Source organism: Chrysemys picta, chromosome 13, assembly GCF_011386835.1.
Source record: "Chrysemys picta bellii isolate R12L10 chromosome 13, ASM1138683v2, whole genome shotgun sequence".
NCBI lineage: Eukaryota > Metazoa > Chordata > Testudines > Emydidae > Chrysemys > Chrysemys picta.
In genome coordinates this window covers 12,471,090-12,484,747 of record NC_088803.1, presented here as the reverse complement: position 1 = coordinate 12,484,747, position 13,658 = coordinate 12,471,090, and the positions used below count along the sequence as shown (strand labels likewise).

General features: G+C 43.7%; 1 protein-coding gene across 1 annotated transcript; it reads right to left on the bottom strand.

Annotated features, from left to right (window-relative positions):
• Positions 1-5,084: 5,084 nt before the first annotated feature.
• LOC101933936 (olfactory receptor 14A16-like) lies at positions 5,085-6,020 on the bottom strand. The gene has a single exon (XM_005310436.3). It carries the CDS (start codon positions 6,018-6,020, stop codon positions 5,085-5,087), a length of 936 nt encoding a protein of 311 aa, XP_005310493.3.
• Positions 6,021-13,658: the final 7,638 nt, after the last annotated feature.

The following is a 13,658-nucleotide window of genomic DNA, read 5'->3' as shown; positions in this document are numbered from 1 at the left end:
GATATGCTGTACTGTCACTCTCTAAAACTCTAAAAGCTGCACCTTTACCTTCTGTAACCTCAGCGCAAGTTGCTGAATTAGTTGCCCTCACCTGTGCCTGTTTTTTGGTGGAGGAACACTCCGCCACCATTTACATTGACTCCCGCTATGCTTTTGGGGTTGTACATAACTTTGGCACCCTCTGGCAAGCTCAGGGTTTCCTTACCTCTACCGGTACCCCTATCAAAAATGGTCCCTACATCGCTGCTCTCCTGTATGCAATTTTACTTCCATCTGCCCTAAGTATTGTTAAGTGCCCTGGCCACTCGATGGCAGATACTGATGTTGCTAAGGGTAACACATTTGCTGACGCCTCTGCTAAACATGCTGCTGCCATAAAACCTTCCCCAGATGCATTCCTAGGTTCCCTTTCTGTTTCTATACCACCGTCGTCCCTCATTGACCTCACCCTGCTCCAAGACTCTGCCCCAGAAGCCAAAAAGAACTCCTGGGTTGCCCATGGTTGCTCTGTACATCCTGATTCCCTTTGGCGTTTGTCTACTGGCAACTTTGTGGCCTCTTTTTCACTTTAGATGTCGCTGGCTGCCCTGCTATATGGTGTTTCGCATGTCGGAAAGAAGGGGATGGTCTCTGCTGTAACTACGGCAAAATGGTGGGCCACCAATTTCAGCTCGTTTGCAGCCCGCCACTGTGCTGCCTGTACCACTTGCCAAAGCCACAATATTGGTAAACCTGTAAAAGTGGCTCAGGGTTTCCGGGGCCTGCCCCAAGCACCATTCTTGCATTGGCAACTTGATTTTGTACAAATGCCTAAGTGTCAACAATATGAATTTATTTTGGTTATGGTATGTTTATTTTCTGGTTGTATCAAAGCCTTTCCTTGTCTAAAGACTGACTCACTGTCTGTTGCCAAATGTTTGTTAAATCATATTACGCATGCCAAGGGAATTCCTGCCACTCTGTCCAGTGATCAGGGTACACATTTTACTGGACAACTTGTTCAACACCTGAATCGTGTATTACATATCACACACCTGTTGCACTATCCCTACCACCCACAAAGAAAGCCAAATGGTGTAATTAAAAATAAGCTTGCTAAAATTTGTAACTCTACAGGGTTAAGCTTGCCAGCGGCTTTACTAATGACCCTTATAAAAATGTGATCCACTCCATCCCAAAGGCATAAATTAAGTCCCTTTAAAATTATTATAAAATGTCCTATGCAAGCTATGGCTACCATTACTCCAGTCCCAAACTTAAACTTAACTCACAGTACGCTCCTTCAATATTGCAAAAAATTAATGAAAGCTGTAAGTCACTTCCATTCACAGGTTCAAGCCACCTGGCCAAAGGAAGCCACCTCTAACACTCAAGCCAGGTAATTGGGTCTACGTACGGCACCATCATCAAAAACACGCCTTGAAGCCCCGGTAAAAGGGTCCTCATCAGGTACTGCTTACTACCCAGATGGCTGTTAAACTATCTGGCATCGCAGCATGGATACATGTTTCACAGTGTAAAAAGGCACCATCCCCAGCAAATCAATCATCACCTCAAAACCACGCAGAGTCAATTTTAACTCCAAAAAAACCTGTAAAGAAACAGCCTGCAATGTCTTACAATCTACACTCTCGTATGGGTTGCCAAAAGCAGATGACAACCTAAAGCAAGGCCCCCCCAAAAAAGCAGTAGCAAGCCTAGCACCTGCTGCCTGGACCTAAAACCATAACTGTGATTCCCTCAGTTAAGGTTGTCAGAACCAGAAGGGCCTTGCCTCCAACATGTGCCTCTGGTGGTGCCTGTTCCTCGGCTGCTGGTGTCTTAAGGTTTGGGGAGTCCACAATAACAATTCTTTTATCCAGCAGCAAGTGTGAATAGCTCAGACCATTAATATTTCTAATTGCTGGGTCTGCAGACACATCCCAGCCCACTCTGAAGCTGGTGTTCCTGTCCTGGCAATCCCACTCAGTTCCCCAGACCTCACTGGAAAACCTTGTCCATTTAACAAGGACAAGAAACAGCAAAGACACTTAAAAATCAGTGAAAATAAATGTATCTAAATGAATAAGTGTGGTAAAAAAAAAAGGGCATTGGTATTGGGTGTGTAATGAAACAGGGCTGGATCTGAAAAAAAGCTGTTGCCTTTGGCATATGGTGGCCAATGGTGTATGGAATTATTCAAACAAAACTAAAAAGTGGCGGGCCGGGTATGGAAATATTTTTTTTTTCTCGTCCTGGAATCAAACAAAAAAATCAATCTCATGTTCCCCTAACCTTAGTAAAAACAATACAGTCTTTCAATGCCATGCCAATAACACCACTCCTCGTAAGGAGAATTATCCTGTACCCTTTAAAGAATATTATGCCCCCTTTGCAGGCACCTATGTAAAAAAATGGGTGCAATCAACCCTTCCTGGTCTTAATAGGCCATCATTGGGTTTGTAAAACCAAAGCTTATACTGCGTTACCAGCTAACTGATCAGGTATCTGTTATCCCGCCCAACTCTTCCCACAATTCCGAGTGCTAGGGACCTTCCCACAAAAACACCTCCGTAATTTCAGGCAAAGAAAAAGGAACTTACCAAATGTCCAATGGTATGTAAATAACATAAGCCCCTTAACCTGAAAAAAGGCCATTGGCGGTTCCCTTATCCTACTTGGGGGAGTAATACACCATGCAAAAAGGCTCCTAAGGCCTGGCAGCGCATGGTCCTGGTGTTTGCTGGCATTCAAGCAACATCCATTCTTTATCTCACTGTGTAATCCTCAAGAGAGTGATATCGCTCATGGTAACCTGGTTGAAAAATGGGAATTTAATTAAGGGTACAGAGGTGGCCGTTCCTACTGGGCTGTTTGCCTGTGGCTGAAAAGAAATCCTTCCCTGCAGTTAGCCAAGCACGGGAGGTGGGGGTGGGGAATTGGCACTGAGCTTTTCGCGTTTGGCTAGCAGGTGGTTCTGGGTACATCCTCCCCCTCTCTCCAGGGAAGCAATTGCAGACAACCGTTTAGCACCTTTTTCCTGGGTGAACAGTGCAGACGCCATACCACAGCAAGCATGGAGCCCCCTCAACTCAAGACAGCAGTCATGAACATTGTAATCACCTCACACGTTATCGTGCAGTTTATGCTGAACCAGAACCTGCAAAACCAGGCGGCGAGGAGTAGGCTACGGCAGCGCGGCGGCGAGAGTGATGAGGACATGGACACGGAATTCTATCAAACCGTGGGCCCCGGCGCTTTGGAGATCATGCTGTTAATGGGGCAGGTTATAGCCGATTCTGGGCCCGGGAAACAAGCACAGACTGGTGGAACCACATAGTGCTGCAGGTGTGGGACGATTACCAGTGGCTGTGAAGCTTTCGCATGCATAAAGGCATTTTCATGGAACTTTGTGACTTGCTTTCCACTGCTCTGAACCACCCCCTTGATTGACTAATTCCCTGTAAGCAAACCATCCTCCCCCCTTAAATCACAGCTTGCTTTTAAAAGAAATAAAGTCAGTATCGTTTAAAAATCATGTATTTTTTATTAATTGATTATAAACATAGGGAGAGAACTGACAAGGTAGTCCAGATGGAGTTTGGGAGGAGGATAAGAGGGAAGTAAAAGGCCACTGAAAAAATTCAGTATAATGACAGCCTTTTGGTTGGGCTGTCCACAGGGGTGGTCTTGGAGGGTGCATGGAGCCTTGCCCCCCCCCCAGTTCTTACACATCCGGGTGAGGAGGCTATGGAACATGGTGAGGGAGGTTATACAGTGGCTGCAGCAGCACTCTGTGATCCTGCTGCCGTTCCTGAAGCTCCACCAGATGCCGGAGCATGTCCGTTTGACCACGCAGCAGCCCCAGCATTGCAGCCTGCCACCTCTCATCTTGAGCGTCCCTCATGACCTCACGTTCACTGGCATCTTTCGTGTACTTAGATACCGTGTCCTTCCACTCATTCAAATGAGCTCTTTCATTGTGGGTGCATTTCATGATTTCCGAGAACATACCTTTCATATAGAACTGGAAGGGACCCCGAAAGGTCATCAAGTCCAGCCCCCTGCCTTCACTAGCAGGACCAAGTACTGATTTTGCCCCAGATCCCTAAGTGGCGCCCTCAAGGACTGAACTCACAATCCTGGGTTTAGTAGGCCAATGCTCAAACCACTGAGCTATCCCTCCCCCCCTCATGTCCTCTTTCTCCTCCGCCTTATCTGAGATAGCCTTCAGGATGGAGGAGGGAGGCTTGAAAAATGTGCAGCTGCTGGAGGGATGGAAAAAAAGAGAGAAGTTTTTAAAAAGATACATTTTACAGAACAAAGCTTATACTCTTTCACGGTGAACAACACTATTCACATTACATAGCACATGTGATTTCAGTACAAGGTCGCATTTTGCATTTTAATATTGAGTACCTGTGGCTTTGGTGTTAGAGATCACAGATGCAGGTCCAGGCAACAGAATTCGGCTTGCATAAGGCCATGGTAAGCCGTTGTCTTTCGGCTTCTACGCCCTCCTTTCCCACATACCAAGCAAAGCCCGTTGAGTGCTGTGGTTTTCCTGTTAACCTTCAGCAGCAGAAAACAAACTAACCCTGTGTGGTGTTGCAGTGGAATCCTCCCCCATCCAATTCTCTGGGATGATTGCTTTATCCCTCCCCCCACCGTGTGGCTAGTATCAAGGATAATACCTGCAGAAACCAAACTAACCCCCCCCCGTCCCGCCATGAATTATCTGGGATGATCGCTGTACTCCTCCCCACACTGCATGGCTGGTATTAGTCCTCTTGTTAAGTCTGCGCCCTTTTTATCTGTATAAAATAAGGTAGTGTGAGTCTTGCACGGTGCTCACATTATCTAAATGTATTAGCAAACCGCTGTGCTAATAAACAAAGTGGTCTAACAAATTGTAAGTCTTACATATAACTTTGACAGTGTAATCTTATACTAACTAATTTGACTTCAGTGAAGCTAGTTCAGATTTCATGATTTCATAAACAGATTGCACCCTATGTTCTCAAAGAGACAATTTTGTCATCAGTTGATTATGTCTACAAAGAAACTCAGAATTAAATCACAGTCAAGTTGCAATGACGGACATTTTAACTCTTGGTGAGTAACCTCCACACAATCAGTTTCTTCCATGCAGCTTTCATCTCCTTGTTCCTCATGCTGTAGATGATAGGATTCATCACTGGAGGCACCAGGGAATAGAGAACACCCACCACAAGGTCCAGACCTGATGCCGAGCTGGAAGTGGGTTTCAGGTAGGCAAAGATGCAAGTGCAAATTAACAAAGAGAACACAGTGAGGTGAGGAAGGCAGGTGGAGAAGGCTTTATGCTGGCCCTGCTCAGAGGGGATTCTCAGCACAGTTTTGAAGATCTGAACATAAGACACGATTATAAAAACAAAGCAGTTTAACGCTAAAAACACACCTAAGGCAATAGCCCCAACTTCAGTGAGGTATGAATCAGAGCAGGCGAGCTTCAGTAGCTGGGGGATTTCACAGAAGAACTGGTTGATGACATTGGACTGGCAGAAGGGTAACCTGAAGGTGTTCCCAGTGTGCAGGGCAGAGTAGACACTACCAGCAATCCAGGCACTGACTGCCATTTGGACACAAGCTCTCCTGTTCATCACTCTCTCATAGTGCAGTGGTTGGCAGATGGCGACATATCGGTCATATGCCATGATGGTGAGTAAGGCAAGATCAGTTGCAGTGAAGAGGAAAAAGAGAAAGACTTGGGTGACACATCCAGGATAAGAAATCACCCTGGTGTTCATGAGGGAATTGTCCATGGATTTGGGGATGGTGACTGAGATGGATCCGAGGTCTAAGATGGACAGATTCACCAGGAAGAAGTACATGGGGGTGTGGAGATGGTGGTCGAGGGCTACGGCTGTGATGATGAGAAGATTCCCCATCAGGGCTGCCAGGTAAATCACCAGGAACACCACAAAGTGCAAAATCTGCAGCTCCCGAACATCAGAGAATCCCAAGAGAAGGAACTCGGTCAAGGTGGTTTGGTTGGACATTTTCTTTCTCAGTTCATTGTGTGATAGCTGTGGAGGGAAGGACAAAGACAGTGGGTGAATTACAGAGACAGAGGGAGTGGCCCTGATTTCCCACAACAATATGATGTGAGTGTCAACAATGCACAGCACTCATCACTTCTATTAACTAAGAGTGGTGAGTTATCATATGAATGTAAATTGGTGCAGTTCCCTTAAAGTTAATGGAGCTGCATCAGTTTGCATCATCTGAAGATCTGGCTCATGATGTGGCTTAATAAAATGCCATGTGAAGGATGGAGCAAAGTACAGTCCCAATTCAACCATTCTAGCCAAGATGGATCCCTTATTGCTACAAACAGCAGGTTCTGGACTTGGGCAACACTGCCTGATATCCTCTTTTCATGGAAATATTAGATGGACTTGGCATTGTATATGACTGCTCGCCTGTAAGGATTTCACTGCAACACCACATAGATGGCCGGCTGCCTGCAAACATATTGATTTATGACACCAATTCCTGACTGCATTTCCATCTGTGTGTACTGATGGGATAGCAGCATCGCTTCTCTACCTCTCTGCTGTGTCATTTATCTCTGTCACTTTATGGGTGTGTGGGTCAGTGGCAGTAAGGAGAGATGGGTTTTGTTCTTGGCTCTACCACTGAACTGCTCTGTGACCCTGGGCCAGTGACTTCCCCTCCCTGTGCCTCTGTTTCCCCTCCATCCATTTCTCTGCCTTGTTTTCTTGGACTGTGAGTTCTGTGGGGGATGAGCTGTGTCTTATTATATGTATATTCACTGTGCTCATTTTCAGGATTTGTGTTTAGTGGGCAGCACCATGGGACAGAGGATATGGTGCTAGCGCAGAATATCTCAGTTCTAATCCCATTGACATCCTTTATGTCCTTGGGAAGGGATAAGAGAAACAGGCTTTGGCTGGGACTTCAATTCACTGTTCTCTATCTAAGGCGCTAGTATGTTTAATACCTATGATGTTGGCTGCCAACTTTGCTGCTTACTCAGTTTTACCATTCAACAAGTATCCCTTTGAAATAGAAATAAACACAGTTGCAATAGAGTAACTGGGTTCAAATTGTACTATTACACTGCTCTACAGCCAAAATGCTTCTGAAATAACTGTAGTCAAACTTTACTAATTCTGAGTCACCGAGAACGAAAATGATGCTTAAAATTGTTGATTGGCTCTAGTTTTCAAGCGATGCTATTGGGTCAGTATATATAACCCTTGACTTGGGAATGGAGGAGGATAAGTGAGTTAAAAAGGGAAGGGATCTCAATTTAAACCAGAAATGACTAAAATACATCTTTGACTGGATCTATGAATAAATCTATGACTGGGTTTGGACAGCACTTGCTTTTTAGGCAAAACAATGAATGATGCAATCTGAAGCTGGTATTGCGTCATACATGATATGAATTGCATCATGTTATTCGTAGAAGTCATGGATGATGCAATCATAACAAAGCTTACATCACTCTGCTGAACAAATTGCCCTATATCAGCTCTAGAAATCATACAGTGTCGTACTCTCTTATTTGTCAGTGTTTGATTTTGTCCCATACTTCTTCATGGAAGGTGATCTTGTAGCCTGCAACAACATCAATGGAGTGAAGGCAGCCCTCAACATCGTTCACGATCCAGATGAGTGGAGACTGTTCATTGATTCATCGAAGACGAATCTTAAAGCTGTTTTACTGCATAATGGCAATGTTTTGCCATCAATTCCAGTTGGTCATGCACTCCATATGAAGGAAACCTATGACAACATGAAACAACTTTTGAGGTGCTAAATTATGACCAACATCAGTGGCAGCTTTGTGGTGATTTGAAAGTTGTTGCTCTCTTGCTTGGTCTGCAGACTGGATACACAAAGTACTGCTGTTTTCTCTGCGAATGGGATAGTCATGCAAGAGATTCCCATTACATCAAGAAAGATCGGTCACTCCGACAGTCATTGGAGCCTGGGAGGAAAAGTGCTCAGCATCCACCACTTGTTGAATCAAGGAAGATTTTGTTACCACCTTTACACATCAAGCTGGGTTTGATGAAGAACTTTGTCAAGGCCATTGACAAAACACAAGCAGCTTTCAAGTACCTCTGTGGAAAATTTCCAAGGTTAAGTGAAGCTAAGATAAAGGAAGGTGTCTTTGTTGGTCCTCAGATTCGTGAACTTCTTCGATGTGATGCATTTGACCACGCACTGCGTGGCAAGGAAAAGACAGCATGGAAAGCCTTCCAGTTAGTGGCAATAAATTTTCTCGGAAACAACAAGGCAGACAACTACAGGTTGTTGGTGGAAAACCTCCTCAAGGCATACAAAAGCCTTGGTTGCAACATGTCACTAAAGATAGATTTTTTGCACTCTCATCTAGATTTTTTCCCACCGAACTGTGGAGCAGTGAGCGACGAGCACGGCGAGCGATTTCACCAGGACATTGCAACAATGGAGAAACGCTATCAGGGCAAATGGAGCCCCTGAATGCTTGCAGACTATTGCTGGACAGTGACAAAAGATGCTACATTTAATGAATACAAGAGACAAGCCAAGAAGCACCAAGTAGGCACTGAATAGGACTAAACTATGTACAGAATAGTTTTTTGCCTTTTGTGTCATAATAAATTTTATTTATATAACCCTTTTGCTGATTTTTAAAATAAACAGGATAGGTGAAATATTATCCTGTAAAGCAACCATAAACACATGAAAAGACCTAGGTTTACAATTTATGATTACAACTCTACTATCTACACAATATACATAGACATAAAGTGTAAAAACTTAAATATCATAGAAACAGTAGCCAATCAGTTGTTTTAATTGTCATATTTGAATTCAGCACATCAAAATACACAATAAATAGCACATTTTATCTCTGAAGCAGACAACGTCTCAAAAATTGTAGACCAGTGTTATTGGACTATATCCGTGTTCCTACCCCCGTTGAAATCTACATATCCAATCTGGGGTATTCAGACATTTTCAGTTTAAATTATTTCAAAGCAACACTGGATTTTAAACTGAGACATGTTCCAAGGAAGTCTCTGCTATTCTTGAAAAACAACATATGTATTGGAAAAGTCGAAACTTTTTTTTTTTTAATTCAGTGACAATGTTTCGGTTTTAAGCAGTTTACCTGTAATTGTCTGGTTCTCAATGAACAAAAAGAAAAAAAAAGTTTTGGTTTTCACAATTTCTATGAAAAGAAAACTGTTGTCTGCTGGGGAAAAAAAACTCTGAGGAGCTCTAAATGTTTAATTAAATTATATTAAATGTTTTGAAGAATTCCAATTGTAACTCACAGTTCTATTATGAAATTTGCCTGTTATATTAATACCCAAAGATTTTTAATTGCAAATAGTAAACTTACTGTGTTGTCGCTATGGAATATTCTCCAATTTGTTATGCATTTGACACTCCACTATGAGGATTTTTCAATCATTGCCTGTTTGTGTACCTGTGAATAATGCCCCCTTTACTGATTTATCCAGCTGCTGTTTCTCTGCCCCTTCTCCATATTTCCTGAGATGCTGGGTCTTTCTGCAGTTCCCAGCAGACAGGGACCCACTCCACAGATGGGAGCTCCCTGCTCCCCTCCTCAGACAGGCTTGGCTGAGAGGTGAAGCCTCTCCAAGCTGTAAAACAAATCACAGCTTCTGCAGTCTTCAAACATGGGCCCAACTCAGTATGTGCTTGTTGGTGCTGAACTCCCATCGGAAGTCTATAGGAGTTTCATGTCAAACATGATCACACCTCAGTATGTGACTGTTCTGTGGATAAATAGCTGAACTCAGAAACCAGGGCTTTGAGCCCAGCTCTGATCTCACCTCAGGAGCAAACCACTCTGACATTCTGCCCTAGTCGATCCTAACCCCACAGAAGGGGAACAGTACCTGCCCTTGATCTCACATGATTGCAGCATGCCTGGAAGGACCCTTGGCTAAAAACAAGGCAGGGCTGATGCCACACACGAGTCCCAAGGAGATTAAAGAATAGAATATGCATTTGTAACCCAGACATGTGACCCACAATAGCTCAGAGCCCAGTGGCATCAGTGCCCCAGACAGCCTGGAATAGCCTGTTCCTTCATTAACGCCACATAACCAGCTCTGAGAGAGCAGAGACGTTTTTCCCCCTACGTGGTATAAGCAGCTCTTGGGATGCAGCCATTAGAGGAACCCACAGCTCAGGCTGCTCTGGCTGTTTGATGTTGGTCACAGAGAAGCAGCCAGAGGCAAACACTAAAAGCTCAGTGCAACGTCCTCAGCCCATGTAAATTGATACTGTTTTGAATAGTTTGGGCTCTTTAAGCCAAGTGGAGATGTGGCCTTTTGATTTCAATGGAGCTTCTTTGATTTACATTAGCTGGGGACCTGGCTCTAAGACGTCCATGGAAGCATGTCCATTTTCACCAGCTGGGGAATCTGGCTTCATTAACTTTGCTGGTGCTACTGCAGATCTACACCAGCTGGGGATCGGGCCCATAAACAGTTTCAAATCTATATTCTTTGCCTGCAAATCTGATCTGAGGAGACCAAAGTTCCAAACCCGTCTGCACTTTCTTTGATCTTAATCCAAGGGATTATTTGCAGGGATGGAACTTTTAATGGTTACAGAGTGGTTAATTCCTACTGGGGACAGAACTGTGGAGAAATTCAGTGTTGCAAAGATCTTCTCTATCTTATTTTCAGTTTATCTGAAAATCTGGCTCAAGATGTGGCATGATAAAATACAGTATGAAGGATGGACAAAGCACACCCAAAGTCACGAATTCTAGCCAAGATGTCTTAGTCAGACAGCAGGCTGCAAACTTGGATGTGAAGGTAACATACTAAAAAGCTAATGGTGCCTGATTTCCACTTTCCAGGGAAATATGACATGGACTCACAAAGCATCCCATATGACAGCTCAGTTGTAAGGATTCCACTGCAACACCACACAGGCAGCCTGCTGCCTGTTTCCAAAACTGATTTGTGGCACCAAAGCCCAGCTGCATTTCCATCTCTCTGTGATGAGGGGCTAATAGCATTACTCAGCTAATTCTCTGTTGTGTCATTTACCACTGTGATCTTATGTCTGTGCTGTATGGGTCAGTGGCCATCAGGAGATTTAATTTCTATTCCTGGTTCTGCCACTGACGTCCTGTGTGACATTGGGCTGGTCACTTCTCCTGCCTATGCCTCTGTTTCCCCTCCATCCCTTTCTCTGCTGTGTCTACTTTGGGTTTAAAATCTCCGGGGCATTGGCTGTGTCTTACTATGTGAGTGTGCTGTCTGTTAGCAGGTGTCAGTGTGGGACAGAGGTTTTGGTGCTAGAGCAGGAGAGCTGGGGTCTAGTCCCGTTGCCCTCCTTTATGTCCTTGGGTAGTGACAGGCTTTGGCTGGGGGCTTCAGCTTTCTGTGCCTAAGTCTAAAGGTGCCTGCATGTCTAACTCATATTCTGTGGGTATCAACTTTGCTGTTTACTTAGTTTTACCATTCTGCAAGTAACTGTTTGAAACAGCAAATTAAACATGATTCCAATAGAGTCAATGGGTTTGTGATTGTGGTGTTATTGGAGAATATTAATGTTAGCATCCTGGCTTAATTATAGATTTCCAATCTGGGCTAAATTTTCAATCTGTTTCCAATCTGTTTGTTTTCAATCTAAATTTGCAATCTGTTTAAATTATTCCAAAGGAAAACTGGATTTTCAATTGAAAACACTTTCTTGGGAAGTCTTTGTTATCCATACACACAACATATGTATTGGCAAAATCAAAACGTTTATTTTTTTCAAAAAATTCAGTGATTTTTTTCCAGATTTTAGCAGCTTTTAACAGCAATTGTTTGGTACTCGATGCACAAAACCAAAAAATGTTTTGGTGTCCACAATTTCTATAAAAATATATTTTTTTCTGCTAAGAAAAAATGAGTTCTAGATGTTTTATTAAATAATTGTAAAAGTCTTAGAGTTTCAATGTAATTCATAGTCCTATTATTACATTTCCTCCAGTATTTTAAAACCCAAACATATTAACTGAAATAGAAAACTTACAGTGTTGATCTTTGTGGAATGTTTCCCAGCCTGAGAAGCATTTGACAGTCATTGTCTATCTCTATATCTCTCAATAATGCCTCCACCACTGTGTTATCCAGCAGCTGTTTCCCTGCCCCGTCACCATATTCCTTCAGAGGCTGGGTCTCTGCAGTTCCCGACAGACAGGGAGCCACTCCACAGACGACCACTCCCTGCTCCCCTCCTGGGGCAGGCTTGGTTGAGAGGTGAAGGACTAAATAGGATGGGGGATTGAAAACCCCTCCGAATTCTAGCGCTGATCCTGGGTTGTGTGGGATTCAGATTTGATCACAGCCCAGGATGTACCTGCCCTGGGGTTAAATAGCTGAATCTTGTCTCCAGGGCAGTGAGCCCAGCTCTGATCTCACCTCGGGAAGAAACCACCCTGATAACCAGCCCTAACCAAACCTAACCCCCCCAGAGAAGGAAATGACCCACCCTGAATCTCATATGATGGCAGAATCCCTGGAAGGACTCTTGGCCAGAAACAAGGCAGGGCTGAATGACAAGTGGCATCCCAAGGTGATTGCAGAATAAAATATGTATTTGAAGCACAGACATGTGACCTACAATAGCTTGGAACCCAGTGGCACCAGAGCCCCAGCTGGCCTGGAATAGCCTGTTCCTTCATTAACACCACATAAACAGCTCTCAGAGAGCAGAGATGTTTTTCTCCTGCATTTCCTCAGCAGCTCTTGGGATGCAGCCACCAGAGGAACCCACAGCTCAGGCTGCCCTGGCTGTTTGATGTTGGTCACTAAGAAGCAGCCAGAGGCAAACACTAGAAGCTCCTAGCTACGTCCTAAACTGGTGTAAATTGATACAGTTCCATTGAGTTCTGAGTAGTTAGGGCTGTTTACGCCAAGTGGAGATGTGACCCTTTGATTTCCACAGAGCTACTTTGATTTACACTAGCTGTGGATGAGATGCTTACGGACTATATAGTTTTCACCAGCTGGGGAATTAGGCTTCATTAACTCCATTGGAAGTACTGATGATTTACACCAGCTGGCGATCTTGCCCATTCTTCAGTTTCAAATACATATTATTTGCCTGTGAATCTGAAGAGGAGACAGAAGTTCCTAACCAGTCTGCACATTCCTAACTCTTTGCCCCCTGGGATTAATTTCAAGAATGGAACTTTTAATGGCTAAGGAGCAATTCATTTCCACTGGGGAGAGAACTTTGGAGGAATTCAGTGTTGCTTTGATTTTCTGTATCTGATTTTCAATATCTATTTGGATGAATGGAACCACTTCTTTCTTTCTTTCTTTCTTTCTTTCTTTCTTTCTTTCTTTCTTTCTTTCTTTCTTTCTTTCTTTCTTTCTTTCTTTCTTTCTGAGCAATTATATGTTTTCTTCCTGCAGATATCACTAAAATAAAAGACTCATTAGGCTGCAGGTGCAATGCTATATGACATCTTAAAAATGTTTATTTCACACTGATTGTAGGAATGACAGAGAGACTGAACAATTACGAAGGGTTAGATCCTCATCTGGTGTAAATCAATTGTAGCTCCATTGGAGTTATGGGGGTCAAATCCACGAACCACCCCCACACAAGCCTTGCGTAAATCTGCCATA